Source organism: Eumetopias jubatus, unplaced genomic scaffold (assembly GCF_037043125.1).
Source record: "Eumetopias jubatus isolate StellerSeaLion01/CBP00866 unplaced genomic scaffold, mEumJub1_p1.0 scaffold_16, whole genome shotgun sequence".
Taxonomy (NCBI): domain Eukaryota; kingdom Metazoa; phylum Chordata; class Mammalia; order Carnivora; family Otariidae; genus Eumetopias; species Eumetopias jubatus.
In genome coordinates, this window is record NW_028274822.1 from 4,553,920 (window position 1) to 4,580,862 (window position 26,943).

Consider the following 26,943-nt stretch of genomic DNA (forward strand, 5'->3'; position numbering starts at 1 on the left):
AAACTTACATGATGGAATGAGAAAAGCCTGGCAGTGAAATTGGAAAGGGAGACTGGGGAGCGTGGGAGGAAGGCTGGCCTCCAGGGAGTGAGGTGAAGCCCGTGTGGAGCTAATTGGCCCGCGGGGATGAAAGGCAGCTTTTATTTAGGCTAGAATCACTTGATTACTTGCATTGACTGGCATTTGTCGTAGGAGATTTTCATCCTGAGGAACCCTGTAGCTTGGCAAATGTGTAAAATATAGTTTTTGTTACTTTTAAAGAAAACACCACTGGTCTATGTTAGTTGCACTCAGAACAGCCATACTCTGCTTTGTAGAGAGTTGATTTTCTGACCTCACAGAGGCAACCATGCTTTATCAGAAGGCCCCCTTTCATTATTGCTTAGTATTTTTCTTTATTAACAATCCTGTATTCTAGCAGAGACTCAAGCAGCTCTTTGTACACCCAAGTTCATAGCAGCATCGTTCATAAGAACCGAAAGGTGGAATCCGCCCAGGTGTCGATAGAGATGAATGGATTAGCAAAATGTGGTCTATTCCGCACAGCAGAATGTCATTCAGCCTTAACAAGGAAGGAAATTCTGACGTGCTACAAGATGGATAAATCCCGAGGACATAAGTGAAATGAGACAGACACCAAAGGACAAAAATTGAATGATTCTATTTATGGGGTACCTCATTTAGTCAAACTTAACAGAGACAGAATGTAGGCTAGTGGTTGCCAGGGGATGGGGGAGGGGGCAGTTAGTGTCTGACAGGCACAGAGTTTCAGTTTGGGCAGACAGAAAGTTCTGGAGACAGATGCTGAGACTGGCTGCACAACAGTGTGAATGCACTTAATGCCACTGAACTGCATGCTTAAAAAGGGCTAAGATGACAAATTTTATGTTATATATTTAACCACAATAAAAAATGTATTCTTTTTTTTTAAGATTTTATTTATTTTTTTGACGGAGAGATAGCACAAGGAGGCAGAGACGCAGGCGGAGGGAGAGGGAGAAGCAGGCTCTCCGCTGAGCAAGGAGCCCGATGCGGGGCTTGATCCCAGGACCCTGGGATCATGACCTGAGCCGAAGGCAGCCATTTAACCGACTGAGCCACCCAGGTGCCCCCCAAAAATGTATTTCCTAATGGGGAATTCTATATATTTCAGGCACGTGTTTTGCTATTAAAAATAGTATCACCAAAGAAAAATACATAATACCATCAATCTATTTATGAGCCAATTTCATAGATTATCCTTAACTATTTCTCTCCATTTTTCACTGATTCAGTGCCAGAATTATCTTGAAAACTTATTAAGTGCCTGATGATTTAGAGAGGCATCTTGTGGCTCCCTTTATTGCCCCTTTAAAAGCTCTATTTAGTTCTGTAAAAATTGTAGCTGCTGGTGGGATATGAAGAGGAGACCTTAAACAATGAGAAAGTTTCTTGTTTCTCTGTTGTGTTCCTGCAAAAGCATCCGTGGGAACAGTGTAAAAACAACGCTGTAATTCCTTAGCCAACTTCTGAACCTGCTTCATTTCCCTTTAGCATCCTTTGGGGTGCTGTCTTCCACAAGTTTACTGTCTATAGAAATTCTTCTGATTCTGAATCTCAAGGTTGGGGTCAATGAGAGGAGCTGGTAGGACCTCACCCGCTGACATCTGAGGATCTGCTCAGAGCCATGGGCTGGAAGCTGAGGAATTCAGGATACACAACACTGCTTTTCCCTCAAGAAGTCCCGGGTTTGTGGAAGAACCAGATTTGTAAAATACACACACAACCAAATAGGCGCCATGGAAATGTGTGTAGACAGTGGCAGGGTGAAGAGAGGGGAGAGGATCAGTAGGTGAATGGATAAATAAACTGTGGTCCATCCAGACAATGCAATATCAATCAGTGTTTTTAAAAAAAGAGCTATCAAGCCATGAATAGACATGGTGGAACTTTAAATGCAGAGTAGTAAGTGAAAGTCAATAAGAAAAGACTACATAAGGTATGATTCCAACTCTTGGCATTCTGGAAAAGGCAAAACGATGCAGACAGTAAAAAGATCAGTGGATGCAAGGGGCTGGGGAGAGGGAGGGATGAAGAGGTGCAGCACAGAGGATTTTTAGGGCAGTGCTAATACCCTGGTTAATACCATAAGGGTGTATACATGTCATTATTTGTCCATTTGTCCAAACCCACAGAATGCACAACACTGAGAGTGAACCCTCATACAGACCATGCGCTTTGGGTGGCTTTGAAGTGTCCACGTAGGTCCATCCATTGTAACAAATGTACCGCTTGGGGGGGGCAGTTGTTGACAATGAGTGAGGTTGTGCAGGCGTGGGAAACCTCTGTACCTATCTCTCATTTTTGCAGTGAACCTAAAGCAGTTCTAAAAATTAGTCTAGTTTAAAAAAAAAATCCAGTGTTGGGTGTGAGAGAGAGGCAGGACCACGGATCGCCCTGGGTTTCTGGACTAGGAGGTTATGGGGTGGACGGTGACATCATTGGTGGATTTAAGGCTCCCAGAGGAGTGTCCTGAACAGAGAAGGTGGAAGTTATCTGAGAAGAGCCAGGCCATCAGATGCTTTCTGGGGAGTGGGGCTCAGATGGCACAACCTTTTCTATGTAATAATGTGAAAGCCACTGCTAGATTTCACCGGTACTTGGAGAGCCAGGATTAATGAGGGTGAGGGGAAATTGGGGCGATTTGCCACCCAGGCGTCTGTGCTGACATTTAGTGACCCTTGGTAACAGAATCTAATTCCAGGATTACCGGTATTTTCAGGATGCTTATTTGGCAAAGTAGCCTCAGCCAAGGCATTTCGGCTTCTCTGATTTTAGCAACTCAGACCCATCAGGGAGCTGAGAGCCTTCTCCTTTCATCGGCGGTGAAAAAGACCCCCTTAATTAGGCGAGCAGTCATACCCGCAGACTATTCCAGACTTGCTTTACGGTGGAGCACTGCTCTTCTGCAAAGAGTTGCATGTCATTTTCCAAAAGTGAAATAACAAATTCTGGAATGTCCCCCTTTGCTAAGGACCCTTGTGTGAGCGTCTCACTGCCAAAGAGCATGATCCTTTCTTCCCTGTGAGGTGCTTCCGCGTGAATGGAGTGGGCTCGACAGGGATCTCTCACATGTGCTCGCATGAAGAAGGCACTGTGTATAAAGTGCCAACTGAAAAAAGGGTGCCGGGCAAGACAGAGAAGGACCGGCATCCGCAAGGTTACTCCCATCCCTCCTCTTCCACTGGAAGGAGATCCCAACCAAGCAGCTGTGTCTTGAGTTGAAATGAAAATATGAGAAGAGAGGCCAAAAAATGTTCGACATTTCCTAGTTTGTCCCAAACCATGTGGCGCAACTGGAGGTGGTTAGGGAACCCCAGAGGCTTATAAACCAAGGCGAGCCCTGGGAGGAACACGGTGATTCCTTTTGTGCAGGGATTTCTGGCCAACCTTAACAGACAACAAAGACATCAGCAACATAGCACAGCGAAGGCTGCAGTGAGTGGCTCCGGAGGTACATTCAAAACAGTATAGAGAATAATGCTGAGTGTCTGTGGGTTTTCAGTTCGCTGACCTTGACCGGCATCGCCAGTGTTCTAAGACCAAAGAACAACACTGTGGTCCTGTGTTCCCCAGAGCTGAATTTCAGGAGCACCTGCAAAGGACACGGTGCTCCATTTTCTCTTCAGCTCTACTGACAGATCCACGACAAGCCATGGTTTCCTCTCTAATGTAGGCTCTTTACACGACCCCAAACCAGGCAGTGCCACAAAGAAGAGAGGACCTGGACTCCGGGTTCCAAAACGTGATTCTATCATCAAAGGACCTACTTGCGGGACAATGAAGGCACAATCACCTGCCTTGTAGGCCACTTCTGGTCCTTGAAAATAAAAATGAAGAGTCTTGATTAGGGGAATGCACTTTAAAATCACAATGAAATGCTGCATTACATCCACTACAATGGCTATCACCAATGCAAGGACTGTTTGCCACGACAGGGAGAAACTTGAACCCTTGTGCATCGCTGATGGGAATATAAAATGAGGCAACCACTTTAAACAACAATTTGGCAGTTTCTTAAGCTAAACATAAATTTTCCATAAGACCCACCAATGCCATGCCTAGGCATTCAAGTAAAATGAAAACATATGTCCACATGAGGACATGTACATAAATGTTCAAAACCGCATCGTTCACAATAGCCAAAAAGTGGAAACAACGCAGATGTCCATCAACTGATGAAGATCCGTAGAATGGAAAACTATCCACGAATACAAAGGGAATGAAATACTGATATGTTCACAACATAGATGAACCTCAGAAACACTGAATTAAGTGAAAGAAGCTAGTGGGGAAAACCTATTATGCAATTCTATTTATATGAAATATTTGGAAAAAACCGAATCTGTGGAGGCAGATTCGTGGTCGCCTGGGGCTGGGGATGGGTACAGGCAGTGAACGTAGAGGGGCAGGGCAAGAGAGATCTTTCTGGCGTGATAGATATGGTCGGAACTCGATGTGGTGATGGTTGCACGACTGTAAATTTGCCAGAAGTCATTGAATATATACCTAAAACTCAGGAAATTTTATGGCATGTAAATTATGCCTCAATAAATCTGTTAAAAGCTAATGATGCTGACTAGAACCCAGAGATCTGAGAACACAGGAGGTGGAGGATGTTTGGTCTAAGAGGCTGCCTGCCCTTAGAATGGAGGAAAGTGTGTGCCCTCTTTATATGGGCAAGAGCGATCGTCCCGAGTTTCTGGGCAGATGATGAGAGATTTTCTCTGGCCCCTGGAAGATGACAAAAATGAAAGAGAGAAAACATGATATAATTCCATGGCTTGGCCAGCTGCCCCTCCATCCCTTCACAATCAAGTCCTTTCAGGGTCCCTGGGTATGCTTGGAGGGCAACACCTAGCAGGTGCTCCTGGGATCAGCATAGGTTTGGCACCGACAGCGGCAGACCCATCTTCTGTTGGGGGGTCCCTTGGGGGGCCTGGGTGGTCAGAGGGGCACGGGGCAGGAGGCGGAGATGCAGCATATCCTCCTGCAGAGAATTCCATGTGGTAGAGTAATTGTTCCCACCAAAGGAGGGCTGAGACCCTGTTCTTTCACTTCTATATCTCTGACACCAAGGAAGTGGTGCTCAATAGAATGAATGAATGAATGAATGAATGAATGAATGAATGAATGAACGAACTCCTACCATGTTAAGCATTATTACAGAAAAATGAGCAAGGCTGTGAGATCACAGAAGACGAAGAAGTAGCACTTATAAAGTGGTTCAGGGTGGCCCAGGGTCGTGTCTCTCAGATGTCTAGCATCACAGCAGCTGATGAGAACAGAAGCTACGGATACCAGAGCTCTGCGATTTGCCTCTCCTCCAGTAATTCATCTCTTTAAACAGCAATGCTTGTTTACTATATCTTTAAATAATGTATGGTTGTCTAAAATCAAATTAGAAATTTGACATAAAAAAATAAAATACAACCTCCTGTCCTTCCTCCATCTGGAGATAACACTGTAAACAATTTGATGTCTCTTCCCATAAGTTTTGGTGTACATGCAAAAATATATGGTATGCACTAAAAAAAAAGCCTCAGATGGAACATAATGTTTTGAAACCTCAGTGATATATTGTGAGTGTCTGTACTGGTCAAGACTCTTTCCATTGTGAATGACAGAAAACCAACCCACACTGGCTGAGCCACAAAGGGAATTTATGGACTGGGTAACTGAAAAGGCAGGGGCTCAAATGCAGCCCTCAGCAATCCTTTCTGGAGGCTAGGCTGGCCGTATTCTCCCACAGATTTTTTCTGCAGTGGTCCCTGGTGCCTGCATCTCAGGTCCCAGGTGCCTGCCCTCTTTCCCACCAGTTGCAATAAGAACTGAGTCCCCTTGGCTCTCAGTGGCCCGTTGGGGCTTCACCCCTCTGGTTGGGGAAGGTGCTGCTCTCATCAGCAGGCTTTGTCTCAAGCCCATCCCCCATTGCCAGTGGAGACCAAACACAAGGACTGAGTGGGAGAGGGAATGATTCCCCGAGGAAACGTGGGGTGAGTGATGACAAGGGAGGGGAAATGACAAATTCTCCTGTGATCCCTCTCCTGTCAGATAGACTTCACCACCTAGTTTCCGATGACGGCATACATCGTCCACTTCGGGGTGATGGAGGTTTATCTAACTAATCCCTACTATACACGTCTGGGTTACTTCCAACTTGTTGCGGTTCTAAAGGTTGTTGTTAGGGACATCCTGACGCATCAGCTTTGCCCAGCTCCTTCAAGAATGTTGGATTCTCCTAAGTCAGGGTTAAGTGGTTATTGAGCTTCATAAACTAGACGATCTGAGGACGCTAGGCAAGATTGCTAAAGAAGCCATGCTTTCTTTTTGACCACCCTAACTTCCGTCCCCTCACACCCTGGGACCCTGGCCTCTGGTTGTAGAGGATTCCCAGAGAGAGCTACACCCTGAGCCCGACTCAGGCTGGCCCAGACGCAGGATCGCTTCTCCTACCTCTCCAAACACAGCTCACATTTGAAAAGTAGAGCCAATCTCACTTCAGACAAGAGCAGGGTAAGTACAGGGATATGGTAAAATCCAAACGATGGTGTAGTTAGCCTGTCTGAAGTGTGCAATGTGTTTGAAGAGAGATTTTTCTTGAGTGGGGTGGGAAGTCCGACTATCCATTCTTATCTTCAGGCTTACCCTCCCTCACCCCACAACAGGATAACAAGTGACTGGTAACATGCCACCTTCTGAAAGGTGGCCTCCCCTACTCTGTAGTTCGCCAACGGGCCAACGTGGCAGCCACCGCTGGGATGGGAAACAGATGGTAGGAAAGCATGAGTTAAAATCTTGTTCCAGTAAAAACTTTTGCAAATCACTGGTAAAGATGATAAATGTTTGAAACTTTCTTGGTCAATGGCAGGATCCGTCAACAAATGATTGTGATACATATAGAACACTTTACGCTCTCACTTCTAGAGTGGGCTATTCCAACATCGAAACAGGAATTAGAAGATCAAGCCTAGAAGCCTCTAACACTGTCATTGCCACTGACAGATCCTTTAAAGGAGCTCATGCCCTTTTCTATGAACTGTTAAATAGTGACATTCACTCAATCCACCTGCCAGGTTGCTTGGAGAATCATATGAGCTAATGTATGTGAATATGTCAAGTAGTATATTTAAAACAGACATATTTGTCGTTATCCAAGTCCTTTTAGGAAGAAAAATATTTTTATAAGTTCAATGTATGTGGAAATGTAGCAGAATCGTGCACTAAGAAAGCTATCTAGTATAATCAAAGTCAGAAAACTATAGAATGTTACCTTTCTCCCCCCAGTAATGCCCTATAAGTGAAACGTTCATGCTCTTTTCTCGGTGACAAGTTCAACTGTCAATAGATGAGTTCAGAACCCAAAGGATATGTTCAAACATATTCTTAACCCTGTGATGTGTCTGGATTGCTCAATTTAGCCTCAGGAAATCAGAAAGAAATATTTATGTGTTAAAAACACTTTCTCAAGAAAAATTCCACACGGGGCTCAAAGTTTTCTGACCTTTCACTCATTTCTTCAGCAGATATTCCTTTGTATCAGGTGCCAGATCAGGTGCTGGGGTTACAACATAAAATAGGACAGTGCTTACCCTCAAGTAGCCTCTAGTCTAACGGAAGAAATAAATGAACAAACACAGTCTAGTCTGAGTGCTTAATTAAAACAAGCTAACCCTGGGCGCCTGGGTGGCTCAGTTGGTTAAGCGACTGCCTTCAGCTCAGGTCATGATCCTGGAGTCCTGGGATCGAGTCCCACGTCGGGCTCCCTGCTCAGCAGGGAGTCTGCTTCTCTCTCTGACCCTCTTCCCTCTCATGTTCTCTGTCTCTCATTCTCTGTCTCTCAAATAAATAAATAAAATCTTAAAAAAAAAAAAAAACAAGCTAACCCTGATCACATAGTACTTCTTCCAATCCCTGGGTGCCTGAGGCCTGGGCCTGGGTCCTGGGTCCCGGACTCTAGAACACGGGGGCCTCTCCTCTGCTTGTAGACTTTTGCCCTGGGGGCTTTGCAGAGCAAAATTTTTACCTCCTTCAAGACGGAAGAAAACTACCCTGTAAATTTCTGCATGAATGCAGCATGGCTGAAGGGATCCCTGTGCCCAGCCGTTTGTTTTTTCTTTCTTTTTTTTTTTTTAAGATTTTATTTATTCATGAGAGACAGAGGAGGAGAGAGAGAGAGGATAGAGAGAGAGAGAAGCAGAGGGAGAAGCAGGCTCCCAAGGAGCAGGGAGCCCGATGCGGGACTCGATCCCAGGAACCTGGGATCATGACCTGAGCCGAAGGCAGAAGCTTAACCATCTGAGCCACCCAGGCACCCCCAGCCATTTCTAATATTATGACTCGTTTCCAGAGTTTGGGTAAGAGAGTAGGGGGAAGTAGTTCTTGGGTTTCATACAGTTTTTTTTTAAGGAGTCACAGCCTATTGAAATCAACCTGATGTGAAGCAGGCAGTGGGCCAAGCCCCTCCCCAGCTCTGCCCATCCCCTTCCTCCTGGCACCCTAAGGCTGCCAGTCATTCTGAATCATGCAGCACAATTGAGGAGCAGTGCTGATGGCACCAACGTGCAGCAGGCAGGGCCCTGGGAGATGAGACCTAACTTGTTTTTCTCTGTTCGTGAAACCAAAGCTTCATATTCTGTTGTTCATGCAATTACGTATTTGTTTGTTTGTTTGTTTGCAGCTCTGGGGGCGTATCTTTAGTATCAAGGGTACAGCTGGCCTGTAAGTCACCTTCATGTGAATACCCAAAAAAGCCCCCTTTGGACAGGTAATTCAAAGAGGCCCCTTCCATGGGGCCCCCTGGGGAAAAGGGTTTGGTGAGCTGAGCTCTGGTGGACCTCAGCCCCACCCACCTCTCCAGGGCTTTGTGCAATGTGCAGACTGCCCAGCAGGACAGCAGGCTGCATAGTCCTGCATTCTGAGGACTTTATTTTGGTCTAGAGAGTACTGTAACTCCTGTGTTAAAAACAATGCTGAATATTTAAAGGATCTCTTTATTGTGGGGTTAAAATTTTGTTCTTCTGGGGTTTTTTTCTTTATAAAATGCCAAAAGAAGTATGATTGACATTTTTAAAAACTTACAAAAGTAAAAGCTGCCTTGCAGATCCTAACGTTAACTCTGACTTCAAGTTCTGTTTCCCTTCTGTGATTTTTATTCCTAGGTTGTAAAGGATAAGTGTTCACACATCTTTATCTCATTCTTCTTCCTATTCCTGCCCCAGACCCCCAAACTCTTGGGAAAAGGGATCAATTTTACACCATCAAGTCAAGATTTTAAAGCAATATCCTCGGATGCCTTCTGGGCTCCACAACTGTTTTGAAATGAGACAACCAAGTTTCGATACAGCCAGCTTACAAAAATACTCCCAGCAGTGCTTCTGTTTGGGGGTGCCCTGGGAAGTGGGAGAACTGGCCATTCGGAAAGGACCCCAGTAGCCATGACTGCCGTTGACGGAGCCATCCCAGGTCGGAGTGTCTGTTGCATCAGGGAATACTGGCCCTGTACCTAAAAGGCTCCTTCAGTGGTGTTTGTTAATTTGATGTTTCACAACTCCTAGAGACTTCGGCCACCCAGCAGTGAAGGTTAAACCCTAAGTTGCAGAATAGGCAAGGTTAAGAAGCCAGTTCCCTGGGGATAATCACAGAATGCTTTATCAGGCTGGAGTGGTTCCTGTTATTCCTAAACTCAGGAATGGCAATTCAGGTGGAGGCAGGCAGGAGGGTGATGGCTTTGGACTGGCACAGAAGAGGCCTGGAATAAGCTTTTTTAAAGTGAATGCATGAGCCCCCAGGATGGACGGCTTTCAGAGGCCTTCAGTTGTGACAGTTCACCTCTTAGGACACCACCCACCCAGGACTCTCTCCTTAGGGGAGAAAGCCTTTCAGGGAACAGAGGAGCCCCTCAGGGCGGGGTGGAGAGGGCTGGCAAGAACCAGAGACAGCTCTGTTGGCTGAGGCGCCCCACCTATTTTATATAACGACTGGGATTTGAACATGGAAGCATGCTCCCCAGATGATGTTATGAATATACAGCCGTACAGATTTAGACACATTTGGTGAACACTTGCTTTCTCCTAGCCAGGGGCAAGCGGAAATGTTTCAAGGGTGTGGTACTCTCTGTCCACAGAAAGGACGCCCTGGCAGTTTCTTTGGCATCCTGGGCCACAGCGGTGGGATGTAGGACGCTGCCTGGGAAAGGCGGGCAGGGGTCGCTAAGATGTCCCAGTGGTCCCGACCCCTGGAAGCCCAAGTTGGTGACAAGGGGAAAGAGGAATCTAGCAGAGGGGTGAATGCGGGGTGCGGGGGACAGAGCTGCAGCCGAGAGCAACCAGGGATTTGGCAGGGTGGGGTGGGAGGGGGCTCTGTAAAAAGGGAGTGCGGGGCACTGAGCGGCCACCCAGAGAAGGGGGGAGATCTTGTCTGAATTAGAGATGTGTTAACAGAGGAACCAGGAGTCTGAACGGGGGGAGTTTGAATCTACGCGGGTTCTGCGGATTTGGTTTAAGAGGGGGAACTAGTCTTCTTGGAAAAAAGGTGCAAAAAAAAAAAAAAGGTGGAAAAAGTGTGGGGATGCGGCGGGCGGAGCAGGGCGAGCAGCTCGCGGACCCCGGGAGCGGCGTGCGGACACCCCCTTCCCGCGGCACCGCGGCGGGCGCGCAGGCTGTGGCCGGCGGACACTCCACCCTACCCCACCCCCCGGACGGGCCGGCGCGGGCCTTTCCCCCGCGCCCCCTCCCCCGCCGAGCCGGGCAGAGCCGCAGCGCCGCCGGGAGAGCGCCGGGCGCGGGCGGCGGGTCGGGGCGCGGGCGGCGGGGCATGGCGCGGAGCCGGCCCGGGCGGTGCGGGCGGCGCGGGCGGTGCGGGCGGCGCGGGCGGCGAGCGCTGCTGGCCTGCGCGGCGTGGACGGCGGGCTGGGTGCTGGCGGCAGCGCTGCTGCTCCGCGCGCACCCGGGCGTCCTCTCGGAGCGCTGCACCGACGAGAAGAGCCGCCGCATCCTGGCCGCGCTGGTAGGTCCCGCCGCTGCCCTGTCCCGCGCCGCGCTCCCTGGGGGCCTGGGGTTGGTGGGAAACCCTCCGCGGGCCCCGGGAGCGGGGGAGTCGGGCGCGGTCGTGGCACCCGGGGGGCGGGGGTCCCGGCACGGTGAATGGAATGCCCGGTGCGTACAACCCGCCTCTGCCTGGGAGTCTGTGGGCGCGCGGAGGAGTCTCCCTCCTTTCGTCAAAATTGGTCCTTTGTCCCAAGATAGAGTTCCTGCCAAACGGCTCTCCTGCCGCCCCTGAGCCCGCCCTTGGAAAGTTCGCAGGTCTGCGCCGAGTCTCCCGACAGCCCCTCCGTGCCCGCATCCCGTGTGGGGCGGCCGGGCTCGGGGCGCTGGCGACGGCGCGGGCCGGTGTTGGGGCTCGGGGCGGGCGGGGACCACGCCTCTGCTTCTCGGGTTCTCTCGCTCAGCGGCCGTTCTATGATGCCAACCTGGGTGCATCTCGCCAAGCCCGACGCAGACGGCTGGTAGGGCCCCTGACTCCCTGCGCCCCAAAGGCGCGGCTCTCGCGGGCACGGTTTGTGGGACCCCAGGCAGAGTGCGCTCAGGGGAGCGGACCCCCGCAGACCCCTGTCCTGGGGTCAAGACAGCGGTCTCCGAACAGGCGTGGGCCTGAGTGGTCCTAGCTGGGCTGGGCAGGCTGCTGTGTGCACTGGGCCCCAGATGCTCATCCGTTCATTCCAAACGTTGGCGGCTCTCAGTCTCTCCGTTTGGTCCGGAAGATTATGGGGGTTAGGAAGACTTGGAAAGAGGTAGGAATCCCCTAAAGGAAAGCCGAAAAGGTGAAGACAGCGGGCAAAAACTGCCCCTTTGGTTTCTTACGTGGTGGTTATTCACTTCCTAAAACAGTGACCATCTAGCTGAGCATTTGCTGTGAAAGATGATCTATTTTCTATAAGAAATCTTCAAAAAACGCATGGGAAGTTTACAGTCCAATTGCTTACATATGGGCGGGGTTTTCGAGATTGTAGGTTTTCAAATTTTCATAGCCTAAAAGTTAAAAAAAAATTTAAGTGAGATTGGAAAAATTAAAGGACTGAAACATACAAACGCAAATCATATTCCTTAATTGAGTCTGATCTGGATTGATCACAATGTGAGACCCTCATCAACGATTCCCTCCATCCTCTCAGTCACGTATTATCAGTCATCTATATGGGCTGTTACACTGAAGTTCTATCAAGTTTTCTTTAACTTACAACTCATCAACTTTCTCAGTAACCCATATACAAATTCCTTCTACAAGGCTTATTTCACCTGTTTTGGGGGGACTGATTGACGAATTTTAATGAACAAAAAGAGTTTTTTTTCCAGGATGGAATACCTGTTTACAAAAATAACGCAATAATCTTTTTCATTAAAATAAAAATGCTGTTTTCACTTATTTATCTTTGGTTAAGTGGGAAAAGGACTAATGGACTTATGGCCTAATATAATTTAGGTAATTGCTAATCATAATTTTCCCAGCATGCCAGCTCATAAATTAAAAACAATTCTGGTTAGAGGTTCTACCAATATATCTCTAATGGCAGCCAGCTGGGGTTGTTTTTAGTCTGATATGAAGCTGAAGATATGGGCTCTGCTTCTGAAGGCTCCCCATCTTGCCTACTGCCCAAAGAACAATTTGAAATACTGCCTTTGTCTGTCTTCCCGAAGGTCATCTGATGTTGTCTCAGTGAACTGATTTTTCGGGGAGCATCATCTGGGCGCCCTGTTCGAGGCCATTATTTCTCACCTGTGCTCAGGGCTTGCCTTTCTCTCCCTCTCTCCTTGCCTCCTCCCCTTCTACCTTCTCTGCTCTGAATTTGTGGGTGTTAGTCCCACCCAGCACCCTGGCTCCCTGTGCCCCAGGACACTCTGAACTCGAACGGGGCTTGAACAGCCCCGCGGTCTCCACAACCCAGACTCTGCTGGGACCTGGCTGCCACGCAGAGCCTGGCATGGTGGCCGCCCAGGACTCGGGCTGAATCGACCCTCTGTCTCTAGGGTCCCGGGCACTTTCAATTCATTCTGCCTGGCTTTTGTCCTTAATAAGAAAACTGGCTGTTATTTTTCTGACTGCTCTCCAGACCCTCATTAGCTTTCCCTTGGAACACCAAGCACAGAAGGAGTGCACTGCAGCTGAGCCAGAGGGAGCCCTCTCCCTCCCTGGCAGAGTCTGGGGAGTCCTGCACCCCTGCTGGGGTCCCAGGCCGCCAGTGTGGCAGGTGCCATTGCTGGCCTGTGGAGGGGTCTGTAGACAAAGGTGCAGAGCTCAGGGAGCTGGGAATCCAGCTGGCTGGCACCCTCAGGCGGCACCCCTCCTGCCCAGGGAGCTCAGTGCACTTCATGGCCCTGGACGGGGGGAGAGTTGGAAGAGCCAACTGGAATTGTTCCAAGGAGTTGAGCCCTGGGTCCTCTAGCTTTGGAGGTTTTTGAGTCAGACCGCTGTGCTCCTCTGGACCATGGCTTTTCAGCACATCTCATAATCAAGACATCTGTAAGCCCTCTTCAACTTCTCTGAGGTTTCTAGAGCCCTTCTTTTCTAGTGAGCTGTGTCCCGGGCTATCCCAGGCTGGTGAGTATCACCAAGCCTGGCTCCCCGTTCCACGGGCAGAGCACTGCACATGACAGCAGAGAGATACATGCTGTGGGCGCCCACTGTGCTTGCTGTGGGCAGGCCCTGGGCTAAGTAGCTTTCTGCGTATTAGTTCACTTCAGCCCTTCGATAACCTGTACTCCCCTCACTTCACAGATGGCAAAACTGAGCTCTGGGACGTAAAGTAACTTACCCTGATTCACGCACTCATTGCGTCCTAGAGACAGTATGGGACTCTGTGCAGTGTGATAGTAGAGACTCCATGACAATCAGTGGCTTCCCCGATAACGAAAGCCCTGAGTAACAACTGGATATTCTTCATCCTTCCGTAGCATATCATTTTCAAGGCATCTCAAAAATATTCCCACGGGCTCTGTTATTCAGAAGGCTTAACTCCCTTTTGGCTCTTTCGCTCTTGATGTGACTTAATTTAGTTGCCTACAGTAGAGATTGCTTTTTCATAGGGCAGGCTTAACTTTCTTTGCTGTGGTAGAAACCCATGGTCCCAGTGGGACTACAGCATCCAGGAAGATTTTATAGCAGGGAATGTCTCTGTTTTCCCGAGTGCTCTGGCCGTGTTTGTAATATATATCTTCTGAGCCATCCAGGGGTCAAGAGAGGTTGCACAGTGGACGAGCTAAATGCTCTGAGATTCTGCAATGCACAGCCAACTGCTCAGGGAAGGAGTTCTATCGTGTGCTCTGTTGCTAACCACGTAGAGACTTCATGCTCCTTAAAAACAAAAACAAATACACAAAAGAAAACCCAGCCTTCAGGCATGACCTCTGAGACCCCATCAGCAGTTTCTCAGACTCAGTGGACAGGTTTTGTTTTTGCCTGAGAACCATGATCCGAGCTGGAGAGATTCTAAGCAACAACAGCTAAGACATTCCTACCAGAACTGAGAATTCTGGGAACATGCGTTTGTATGGATGCCCATAAGTCTAGAAACACAAATCCACTGTGAGTTTAAGTAATTAAAAAATGCCTGTCAATGGTAAGGAGACTTTGTTTACTTGGTTGTTTTTTTTTTTTTTCAGTTTATTTTAAAATGTGATACCTGTGGATTTTGTGTGTACTCACATTTGGGCACAGAAGTTTACCTGTGTTCATGCTGGCAGCACCCCCTCGTTTTCAGAGAAAAGTGACTTTAAACACTGAGCTCAAGTGAACAAACCACTTTTATTGAGTTAAAACATAGCTACTTCAGTAGGACATGCTGCTCATAAAATAATTTCACTATTTCCTCTCACATGATGGCAGTTTTTAATGAGCTCATAAACTTGTAAATTGCCCTTTAAGTTCACTCGTGTTTAAATGCTAGGTTAATTGTTCTCCGGGTTTAGGAGGCACAGACCTGAAAAAGGATTGTGCAGACTCACTTTAGCGCTGGTAGGCAGCAGAGCCCTGGCGCATGAATTTTACGGTCTCTGTAAGAGAGTACGGACCCGAAATGCCAAAAACACATCATCCTAAAGGATGATGATGAAGAGCAACTCTGTTATAACCACACTGTGCACACCCTGTTCTAGTGTCAACTATCTCCTAAGATGAACGAGGTGACGGGGGTACCATAAGTTAGGTCATAAACCCAAGACCTCCCCTATGGTAGCTGGAGGCCCTCTGGGGTCCTGGGCACCTCGCTCCACTCCCTGGCCTTTCTGATGCTCGACACTGCAGCCCCCAAAGCTGTCAGCCCTCCAGGAGGCACACTTCTACCCCAATGTGGTAAGCCTCAGGAAAACAGCCCCAAATAATGCTCCCCTCCAAAACTGATAGGCTCTATGCCAAATTCGATCATTATACCATTGTTCAAAATGTCTTGCAACTCCTGTTTGGAATGGCCGTCCAAATTTGCAGGGGCAAAATTGCATAGATTTTAATTCGATTTGAACTCGACTTCAACAATGCAGGGTAGTTTTGTAGAAAACACTGTGCTGTGGGGAGTCCGTAGGAGAGAGGATGTGCTAGTGAGTCTGGTGGATTGGGAGCTGGGCGCTGAGGACGGAGATGAAGCTTCCCAGGGGCAGCGGGGCTATCTCCCCGCCCCCTCCCCACCCGTGGAAGGTTGATCTGGCCCTTGCAGGGTAGAAGCATTTTTGTCTGGTGGAGACATGGCATCTTTTCATAGGACAGCCCGGTCTGTGACACACAGGTGCTTGCACTAACTTTGCTCTCCACGCCCCTGAATTGTATCTAGTTCTCTGAACACACTACTTTGCAACTCTGGCTCTTTGCACAGCTTATTTCCTGCAATGGAACTGCCCCCTCTCTCCTTCTCTGCTAGGCACACTGCAATTAGGCTTTCAAAATTGAGCTCAGGCACATCTCTCCGGGGAGAAGCCTCCCTCTCCACCCCCCACCCCCCCTACCCACCCCCGCCACAATGACCAGGGCTGGAGAGGGTGGGAGAGAAGTAGCATTCACTGAGACCATGGGTCTTCTGCACCTGTGACCTTGGTTGACCTTCACAGGGCTCCTGTGACACTGTATCAGCATCCCATGCTATAGACTTGGAAACAAGCCACCAGCTGGTCCGGGGCAGAGCCAGGAGGCAAACCCAGTCTGCCCCAGAGCCAAGCCTGGCAGTGTACCTATCCTGTACAGATCATCCTCTGCTCTCATTTATGAGTTTGGAAAGCAGCCACCTCTGTAATGTGAACTCCTGAGCCTGGTACCTGTAGTTGGATAGGGGCTCAGCTCACATGCAGCTGCGTGAAGTCGGGAGAGTGGCATTGTTGATCTGAAGGTGGCCTCGTGTGGCTGGAGCAGCAAGGCCTTGCCCATGGCCATCCCCAGTCGCAGAGGAGTGGAGCGGGCTCCTTGGCCCACAGGTGTCTCTCCTGGCCAGTGGCAGTTTTGGCCGCAGCTCGGGATGAAAGTAAAGGCCCTGGGCCTTCATAGTGGAAGCCCTCCACACTTGCCACCCAAAGCACGCTGGACTCTGTCGCCCTCCACCCTTCTCTCTGGCTTCTCCCAGAATTCTGAAGCTCTCAGCTCAGGACTCAGCCCTCCCACCAGACCGTTTCTGTCACCTGCTTTTCTTTTCCTGTTCTGTGCTTCATACAGAAGCACTTTTGATTCAATTCTAAATGTGACAACATTCCAAAGATGTTTATGGAATTGAATCAAATAATTTTGGGTATCAACTTAAAGGAATTTTGGGACTTTATAAGGACGTTTACTAAAGAAATGTGAAACTCTGTAAATACCAGATAGCGTAGGGGAAAAAACAGCAACAAGTAAAATGAATGGCCCACGTTATTTCCATCATGCATAACTTTTGCTCCTGGTTGTCTAGAACACTTCACCCTTTCATTCCCACCTCCCCTCTGAGAATATCCTGAGAGGTCTGGGGCAGCCCGAGTCAGTGGCTGTGACTTACAAGGGGTGACATGGAAGCGATTCTAAGCAGAGAGTGAGTGACTCAAAGGGTCCTGATCCTTTCAACACTCGTTTCTTGGCCCCAAGCCATGGAATTAAGAGGATGGCATTTTACCAGCGTGTGTTATGTTAAATTGCAAGATGAGCACAGCATCAAGTGTGTTTAACACAGTTGTCAACACAACGTCATCACGGGTGTCTGTTTTCCAAAGACAAAAAAGCAGCCAAGCTTGGCACCCCCAAGCTCTGGGGGCAGATTCATGACCAGGCACAGGTCTCCGTCACTTGCATTCTTGTGCTTGGCGAGTTTGACACACTCACTACCCAAGGTGGTATACTAAGATCGAAAGCCCACAAAGGAGAAATGGCTCCCAGGAGCCTCCTTCAGCAGAGAGCCCCAGGATCAGGTCAGATGACATGGCCTGGGTCTTTCAGGCTCTTGTCCAGCTACTGCCTGAAATGGTCCCGAAAATCCAGATACTTGTTTTAAGAACTGGGAATATTTCTTTTTAGTAAGCATTCGGGTAATGCGTGCTTTGAACAATTAAACTAGAGTATTTATAAAGGTCCACCATCCTTTATCTAACACTTTGGGGCGAGGCATGTTTTTGAAGTCACACTTTTTTGGGCATTAGAAAAATAATATGGATCGTATACCTTGTATTTTGCATATGAAGCAGAACCAGTAATGAAACCAATGAATAATTCTGCAGCACAATGTATGGAAATTCACACCAAGTCGAATACACTCAGACTATAATTAGCCGCACAACTCTTCAGTTGGGGTTTAGTACCAGGTGAGGCTCATTGAGTCACAAATGTTGTAGTTTTCAGAGCTTTTGGGATTTTGGAATTGTTCCTATATCCAGGCATTGGAAGTACATTGTCTGACTTTGAGCTGCTTGTAATGCAAAGCTGACCAGCATGAAAGGACCCGAGGCTCTGAAGAGCCTGTAATTACGTACCTGGCCGTTGTTGGAGGGCCAGTCTCTGATGCGCCTGTCTCCAGTCCTGCTGGCACGGCCAGCCACGGGGCCTCCTCTGACTCATCTTTCCTGAGGGTGCCCCTCCGAGCCCTGTCACCCTTCCAGACTTGCTGGCCTTAGAGGCGGCACCACTTGGTGTCACAGAAGCGGGCCGAGGGAACTGCTGGGAGGGTGGTCACTGTGGCTGGCCTGCACCAGGTGATGCTCGCTGGGGACCCCCCCTTCCGAGATCTGACTTAGCCATTCTTGGATGGTGGTGTTCAAAGCTCCCCAGGGCGACCTGCACGTGTGGCCAGCGGCGAGAACCTCTGGCCCGGACAGCCCTGTCTCTGACAGCTGACGGAACGGTCACCAGCGGGTGAAAGGCTTTTCCCAGCAGCACGTGGCTGGATGGGGGCGCGGTGGTGAGCGGGGGGGGGGAACCCGCGTCTCACCTCTGGTGTCCGGACTCTGAAGACCTGGGCCTGGGTGAATAATGTAATAAATACGAGACACTGTTTTAGCTCTTTCAGTGAATTACCCACTGACCCAAATAGCCTGCGTGGTTCACGTTTGTGAGGTTTCTCCCAACAGCTGATCAAAGCATCCGCGCGCAGGGACCCACTGGCCCCTTTCCCTGCCCCCGCCCAGCGACCGCAGGGCCGCTCCCGCCTTGTGACTGACTGTCCCCTTCCTTGCAGTGCCGGGAGTACGAGGGCGGGGTGCTGGTGGGAGACCTCTGTGAGGACCTGTGCGTGGGGGAGAAGATGCTGTACCAGCGCTGTTTGTACTACGAGAGGGGCAAGAAGGTGCTGCAGGCAGACTGGCGTGGCCGGCCCATCATCCTCAAGTCCAAGGAGGAGGCCTTCTCCAGCTTCCAGCCGCTCGCTCTGCTGCAGGACGCGGCCGACGAGGGCGGCCAGGACTTCCCCGAGGCAGAGCTGCTCCTGCTGGTGGCCGGCGAGGTCAAGAACGCCCTGGGCCTGGAGCTGTCAGGCGGCAGCCTGGGGCCGCTGTGGCCGGGGAGGCGCGGCCCTCGCTGGCGGGGCCAGCTAGCCAGCCTGTGGTCCCTGCTGCAGCAGGAGGAGTTCGTCCTCTTCAGCCTGCTGCAGGACCTGAGCCGGCACGCCCTGCCCGTGCTGGGCTCCTGTGGCCACTTCTACGCGGTGGAGTACCTGGCCGCCGGCAGCCCCCGCCACCGGGCCCTCTTCCCCCTTGATGGGGCCACGGGGGCCCCCCGGGGCGGCCGGGGCCAGGCCAAGGCCGTCAGCGACATGGCGCTCAGCTTCCTGGACATGGTGAGCCATTTCGAGGACGACTTCTCTCACCGCCTCCACCTCTGCGACGTCAAGCCTGAAAACTTCGCCATCAGGAGTGACTTCACGGTGAGTGGCATGGGGAGGGCGTGCGTGTCATGGCGGGGGGCGGGGGCAGAGAATCTAGGAGAGGGTTTCTGAAATCTTGGAGGGCCACTGCAACCTTACGCAAGCTTCCAGCCTGGGCAAGCCGGACCTGCCGGAGCACCTCCTTTGGGGTGTGAATGAGAGAATTTGAGGAACACAGGCATCGTGCACCTCCCTGAATGGGAGATGATAATGAAGGCACCCACAGCAGGTTTGTCCCCCCTCGTGGCTCTTCTGGTTTCTCCAAAGCGTCTGAGCAGCTTCTTAGACCTAATTAGAAAGTCAGTGCCTGCTGAGTGCAGAAAACAATGCTCAGGAGACGAGGAGCCACAGCAGATGACAAAGAAGGGTGGCCTTGGGGGCTTTCGTGCCACGGCTAGTTGGAGGATGCTGTTTTCACACCGCCCATGCTGTGTGATAGTGTCAGGCTTTTCCTGATACTTCCTTCTTGGAGCGGTTCTAGTTAGTCTCCCCTCCATGGGTGAGACTTCTAGAGGGACAGCTAGAATTCTGGTGCCTTCTCCAGGGGAAAGCCCTGCCCACGCGGAGTGTCTGCCTCTGCGCCACTCTGTAGAGGGTAGATGAAGTCCGTCTCCCACTCCGGGCAATGCAGGTGTGCAAAGAATCAAACGTGCTGGAGAAGCAGCAAGAGGGACCTCGGTGTTTTATTGTAAGATAACCGCCTCCCGCTTCCCCCCAGCGAGGCTCAGCCCGAGCGTCAGATTAATGCTGTGGTGACCCGGGTGCCTGAACACAGGTGTCCTTCCCCTGTGCTGAGACAAGTGCTAGGACAGCTTGAGAACAAGTAGGTGTGGGCGTGGGGTGGGCAGTGGGAGGGGGCTGTGCCCTGGTGCTCCCCTCCCAGGCTGCACCAAGTCAGCTGGTACCTGAGTGCTGGCGAGTGAGGCCAACTTGACTTCGGCCACACCAGGGGGCTGCTCATTGAGGGTGCTGGCTCATGGCAGAAGGGTGCTCTTCCTCCTGGTTAAAAACATAAAGGGACAAAAAGAGGGCTCTCTTACTGCCAGCCAAGGACTTCCACGGCAGGTAGCATAGGAATGCCTGCTTAAAACAGCCTGAAATCTAGAAAACTAAGTGTGCCCCCATGTAAACCCCTTCTCCAGTCAAGCCTTTGTCACTGTGAGGAGCATTGTGGCAACTTGCCCAAACTACTTTGTCCTAATGCCTTCCTTGTCCCTGGCTGCCCCAGAGGGATTGATAAGCTGGGGGTGGCTCCAAGTGTGGAAGGGAAAGAGCTGAGAGGTTCCAGAAGGTTCTGGGAGGTTCCCGGAGGGTCTGCACTCTGGGTGGTGAGCTCTGGAGGCGTTCAGCTCCGTCTGCAATATCCTGAGCTCCACAAGACCTCTAGACATGGTCTGAGCTGTGAAGGGGAGGGACACCCCAGAACTCTGCCAGCATATTTTTTGGAGGTGAAATCCTGGCCAAGCTTCCCTAATTCATGAGCAGAAAGTTTATGTAATGGACGTGAAGGACCACCGTTCTCTTTCTCAGTGAAGTCCTGGGAAACCAGGCACCCCACGGCCCTGGGAAAGGAGGTGTGGCGCGTCCACTCACACCACTGGCTTTGGCGGTTATGGGGCCAGTGCTCATCTGACACCCGATTCTTCATCCAGCAAGTATTATGGAGTGTCAGCAAGCGGAACCCCACAGGGGCAGTAACACTTGAGGGAATTGCGACGCTATCTCGGCTGGGTTCCCAGGAAAGGCTGTAGGAAGGAGGGGGAGCTGACCAGTCTTCCCTGGGGAAAGGGAAACGTGGCACGTTGCTGGCTTGTGCACTGCACTAGAGTTGTGCCTTCCAGCATCTTGTGCATGATAGGCACGAAATATTTGTTCAATGAAATAATGGCTGCACTTTTTGACCTAGTCCCAGACTGTGCCCTGTGGACTATGGGCTGGGGCACACAGGCCCTTGCCTCTGCCTGCGCTCTTCTCTTCTCGAAGGAGAACGGGGAGGGAGGACGGGGGTCCCCCTTGGCTAACCCTGGCATTACTGACCTCCTTACAGACACTGAGTTTGTTAACTTTACCTATGATTTCACAACTTTAAATGAAACCCAGCGGTGTCAGCATCACCAGAGAACTTGTTAGAAATTCCGATTTTCTGCCTTCCCCCCAAGACCTGCTGGGTCCGACACTCTGGGGGTGGGATGTGGTGACTTGCAGTCATTCCTTCTCTCCAGGGCCCCACTTATAGGTCCTGAGAATTCATCTAGTGGTTGCAAAGGAACAAATGGGAAACACCATTGCTTCCTACCTCCAAACCGTTGCTAACAAGTGCTCCTTTCAAACAGATGTGTGTCCTACTTGAGAGCCACACTGTTCAGTGGGGAATGAAACAATTCTCATCAACCCTTTCTAGTCTGATGCCGGGATGAAGTTTGATGAAGATGCGAGTTACGTCATTCCATCCAGGAAGAGTGTTAGGATTCTCCTGATACGATTAAAGAAGCTGTGTGCAGTTCTTTCTGTTGGCTTGGTTGCTGTTCTTATTTTAGGTGTGTGGAGTTAGGCTTACAAAAGCTGTAATCCATTCTGCACTATACACTAAGAATTAAAAAATAAATCTGGCTCTCCCTGGGAGCCGGATGAGAAGGGAACAATCGGAATGGGAGCGAGAAGTCACAAGGAGCTGAAAGTGTATGTAGGAGCCTAGGGGAGGCTGGGGAGATTGCCAAAAAGTATAGAAAGGAGGGAGGCCCTGTGGTCCTGATAATAAATTATGAAGACAATAGATTCATGAGCACAGCCTAATATATTTTTAGTGTATTAGCTAGGTTAAATAGCGAAATTAGCTATTTCTTTTGGCTAAATAATGAGACAGGAAAAATTGATTAAAATTGTAATATCTGTTTGCTGTGCCTGAATTAGTAATTAGGCAAAGCTCTTACGTAGGGAAAAGTTCCCTGTTCTTTATGTTCATTATTCTCCATATATTTTGAAAGAAACTATTTTCCCTCTTCTGTTTTACTGAATCATCCCCCAAGGAAGTTTACTGCCTCTGGCATCACCCCTGAGTGAACAACAAAAATCCAAACCAGGGAATGTAGCTTCTAACACTGTGAGTTGCAGAGGAAATGGACCCCAGCCAATGAGGCCTTGTTGAGATGCTACCAAAGGCAGAAGGAAGGGCTCGTGTTTGGAGGATGGCCTGTGAAGGCTTGTGAGATGCCACAGACTCCATCAAATTCATCAAGTCTTCCAAGAGCTTTTTTAATACCTTGAAGCTATGAACTGCTTGATTTGGGCAGACTCCAGGTTTTATCAAGTTTGAGATCATCTTTTTTTATTTTTTAAATTCAGGTGGTGGTGGAAAATCCTTATAATGTAGATGTTCTTCCTTTTTACTGGTTTGAAGCCTATTTGGTTTGAAGCCAAGAAGATAAATCTGAAATTCCAGGGGGTCAATCGTGGGCTCCTGCTGACGGCGACATTTAGTATTTGATGCTGTTGGATCAGGGTCCATATGCATCAGCCCTAATGCGAGAGGGTTGATGCTGCCTTTCACAACCACACGTCCATCCAAGCATCAGTAGGAAGCCAGTTGACTCGGGTCACAGCTTTGCCATAAGTAGACAGCGTAGGTCCTGCCCACCCAATTACACCCTCATACCCATAGACCTGCCCCGGGAGTTCAGTTTCTTTGTTGTTGATATTCATGGGGATAAATTATCTGGGTCTCACAGCATTTATAATGCTGGTCCTTAAAGGCCAGAGGCCAAAGTGATACAGCAATGGGAGGGGAATTCATTTATTTTTAAGACATTTCAGAGAATCTGCTTTTTTTTTTTAAGGTTTGTTTATTCATTTGAGAGAGAGAGAGAGAGAGAGAGAGTGCGTGGGGGGAAGGGCAGAGGGAGAGAGAATCCTCAAGCAGACTGTGCACTGAGTGTGGAGCCGGACCCAGGGCTCGATCCCAGGACCCCGAGATCACGAACTGAACAAGCGTCGGACCCTTAACTGACTGAGCCACCCAGGCACCCCTCAGAGATCCTACTTTTAAAGCTGAAAAAGTGTTTAAAGTTGAAAAATGATACTTCTAGTTATAGTTCCAAATCCTAGGCTTTCGCCATTGACAGCAAAAGTCCTTTTTGCAGTGAAAGCCTCGCAATATGGTCAATGCCTGGTGCTTGTGTGAATAAAGCAGGCGCCGCCCCAGCTCAGCCTGGCTCCTCTTTCTGGCAGGCAGAGTTCTGTGATCCCACAACCAGCAGGCGCCTGCACTGCAAACAGGGAACGGAGGTGCCCTGGCTGCCAGGTCACTGAGCCCCGGCATCCTTTGATGGCCATGTGCTGTGTTGGTTACAGGTGGTGGCCATTGATGTGGACATGGCCTTTTTTGAACCTAAAATGAGGGAAATTCTCGAGCAGAACTGCACGGGAGATGAAGACTGCAATTTCTTCGACTGTTTCTCAAAGTGTGACTTGCGCGTCAACAAGTGTGGAGCAGAAAGAGTCAACAGCAACCTGCAGGTAGGCGGCTGCCGCCGCGTGGGCTGAGGGACATTGTTCTCTGGGGCCGCCACTGCCCTCTGCACGGTGCACCCGCTCATGTGGCCCAGGTCACCCCTTCCATGCCACCTGGGCTCGATGTGCTCAGTGGGGACAGGTACAGTGAGAGGCAGTGTCGTCTGGCCCATGGGGCTGTTGGCCAAATGACCCCATGGGGGTCTCCTGGATGGAGCGGCCAGCAGACGCCATTGCTGGGCTCCCCATCGCTTCCTAACGTATTCCTTTTCTAACTTAAAATTTTACTCGAAAGAAAAAAAATCCCTGCCCCAACTGGCAGAGCAAAGGAATAGAATTTTTTTTTTTTTAAATTTCAGAGCTAGATGTAACGACAGGTAGCTCTCGGGCAGCAGAAGGTAGCTGGGGTATGCATGAATGGTGCCGGTCAGCTGGGTAGCTCCTGTTTCACTCCTGACTAAACTGAATTCCAGAGGGCTCAAGTATTTACTCAAAAACAAAACAAAACAAAAAAAGGATCCTAAGTGTACCAGAGAAAAACTGGGAGAGTTTAAAATACTACCTGAGAGTAAGGAAGGCCTTTCTGAGTATGGAACACAGCTCAGAGGCCATAGGAAGAACATGTGACAGATTTCACTATCTTGAAAAAATCCATATAGTGGAAACAAAACAAAACAAAATCCCCCCCAAATAAGAGCAAAATTTAACAGTTAAATGAGAAAATGGGCAAACTTTGCAAATGCTGGTACAGATCAAGAGAGCAGGAGACAAAGGCGGTCCTCATGCACCAGCTGCTGCCGAGGTTCAGAGAGTGTCCCCCGGGATTGTCCTTCCCCGCTGGAGCTTCTTTGCCGTGGCTACTCCAAGTGTCAGGGGCAGCATCCAGGGACGGGTCAGTGGGAGCCGGGGCACACGTGAAGCCCAGTCTCCAGCCTCAGTAAGGGACACCGGAAGATTTCCTTCTCCCTCAGGTCCATGGAGGCTTGGTTCCCAGGAACGCACCTCAATAAATCCTTGCCTGCAAACCTCCCTCTTAGAGTCCGCTCTCCAGGGAGCCAACCAAAGCGAGGGGATGTCCTTACGATATAAAGAGTATCTGCGAATTAATATGAAAAAGGCCAACAATCTGATGGAAATGTGAACAAAGGATATCAACTTGATGATTCACTGGAAAGGAAGCACAAATAACGTTCACCCTGACTGCTAAGAGCAATGCAAATTAAACCATCAGTTGGCAAAAATGAAAGACAACACACGTCTTGGTGGAGCAGTCGGGGAGACAAGCGTTCTCATCATACATTGCTGTGAGAGTGTATCTCAGGACAACTTTCATGGGGTCAATTGGGCAATAGATACTAAAACAAAAAATGCACATACCTCTAGGCCCAGAAATTTCTAGTCTAGAAATTTAGTCACATGCGCAAAGTGAAAATGATAAACATGAAAGATATTTCTTGCAGCATTGCTCATAATAGCAAAAGTTAGGATAATCCTCAATTGCCACCAATAGGGAATAGTTAAATAATCGATGATCTACCCACACATTTGAGGTGCAGCCATGAAAGCAACAGGAAATCCTTGTAAGAATCGACATGGGAGGCTTTCTCTGGTATTTGGTTAAATGGGAATGGAAGCTGAAGAACAGTGTGCAAAAGACTGCCTTTTGTGCAAAGTGGAAGGGAAAGGAGATGCATGTATAGGCTTGTGTACTCTGTCTAGAAGGACATTCAAGGAAGGGATGGCCTCCCAGAGCCAGGAGCAGAGTGTCTGATGGTCAGGAGCAGCATGGAGACCTAGGACTTATGTATGGTCTGTCCTTGGGGACATTGGACAGTTTTGCACATGGATTATCAATTCAAAACAGAACTAAGTTCATTTGTTTTTAAAAAGAATCCTCGCCCTTGCAGGGAGGGGGAGACAGAAGTTAGTTGCTTATCTTCTATGAAAAGTAGCTTTACAACACTGAGGCCTCTGTTCAGTGAGCCCAAGACAGTGCAACACAGAAAAGTAAAGCCCATTAATTACGCAGCTCTGGGAGCAGCCCTCCTGGCAGGCGGGACCTGGGAAAGCTGTGGGAACAGGCTGTGCCTTTAGGTGGAGGATTTAAGGAGATCTGCAGATTCGGGGGAATTTCGTACCCTGTTAGTCTAGGCTTCGAGATGATGGCTTAATTTTTCACTTCTGCTCCTGAAATAAAAGGGTTCAAAGTCCCTTCCAGAACAGTCTTTTCTCCAGGTGTCTCAACATGCAATCATGTTTGCGGACGACTTCTCCCCGCACGTCACTGGACCCTCATGACAACCCTGTCCGGTGGTCATCGCGAGTTATGGTGACCCCCACTGATGGCCGAGCAAGTCCTCAGCGACGTGGTGACTCGGCTGAGGGGCCACTCCTTCGGCAGTGGCTGCCCAGTGCTCTCTGCTCCCCTCTCTCTTCGGAGGGTTTTCAGTGACCGGGGCCCTCCCCGTCTGCTGCGGGGCTGGACGCGGGACTCCATTCCTGGTGCTGAGTGGTTCAGGTTCTGGGAGGGAAGGCACCTTTGGGACCAGAGCATCCCTGGCACCGGGGGTTTGCAGCCCTGCACTAACCGCCCCGTCTGCCGTCCCTCAGGTCATCTGTGACAAGATATTCCGCCACTGGTTCTCCTCGAGTCTCTGGAGCTCGGCCCTATCCTTCCCGCTGCAGCGGCAGTTGCGGGAGGCGGTGCAGGAATGCGCGGACCCCGGGCGCACCGCGCGCAGCCCCCCGAGAGCAGCCCCTGACGTGTTCTGGAAGCTTCGGCGCCTCCTCCGAGAGACGCAGAGGAAACTGCAGGAGGCAGAGAAGTAGCCACCGCTGTGGCCTTGGGTGGGTTCCCTCTGGCTGGTTGTAGGGAGGAGACATTCCTCTGGGCCAGCGACCGCCCCCGCAGGTGTCCCTGTGCTCTTCTGCGGAGCGAGTCGCTAATGCTCTGTGGGCTCAGAGCGTTTCTCTTTTGCAGCCTCTCAGTCAGGAAACAGCGCAGACCCAAGGAGCCATTGCTCTGAGGAGCGTGCTGGCGCTCAGGG

General features: G+C 49.9%; 1 protein-coding gene across 1 annotated transcript; it reads left to right on the plus strand.

The window, feature by feature from the left end:
• The first annotated feature begins 10,854 nt into the window (after window positions 1–10,854).
• On the plus strand, window positions 10,855–26,725 carry DIPK1C (divergent protein kinase domain 1C). The gene is made up of 4 exons (XM_028102920.2): window positions 10,855–11,046; window positions 18,707–19,390; window positions 23,738–23,902; window positions 26,507–26,725. The coding sequence occupies exons 1-4, from the start codon at window positions 10,855–10,857 to the stop codon at window positions 26,723–26,725; spliced, it is 1,260 nt and encodes a 419-aa protein (XP_027958721.2).
• The last annotated feature ends 218 nt before the right edge of the window (window positions 26,726–26,943 follow it).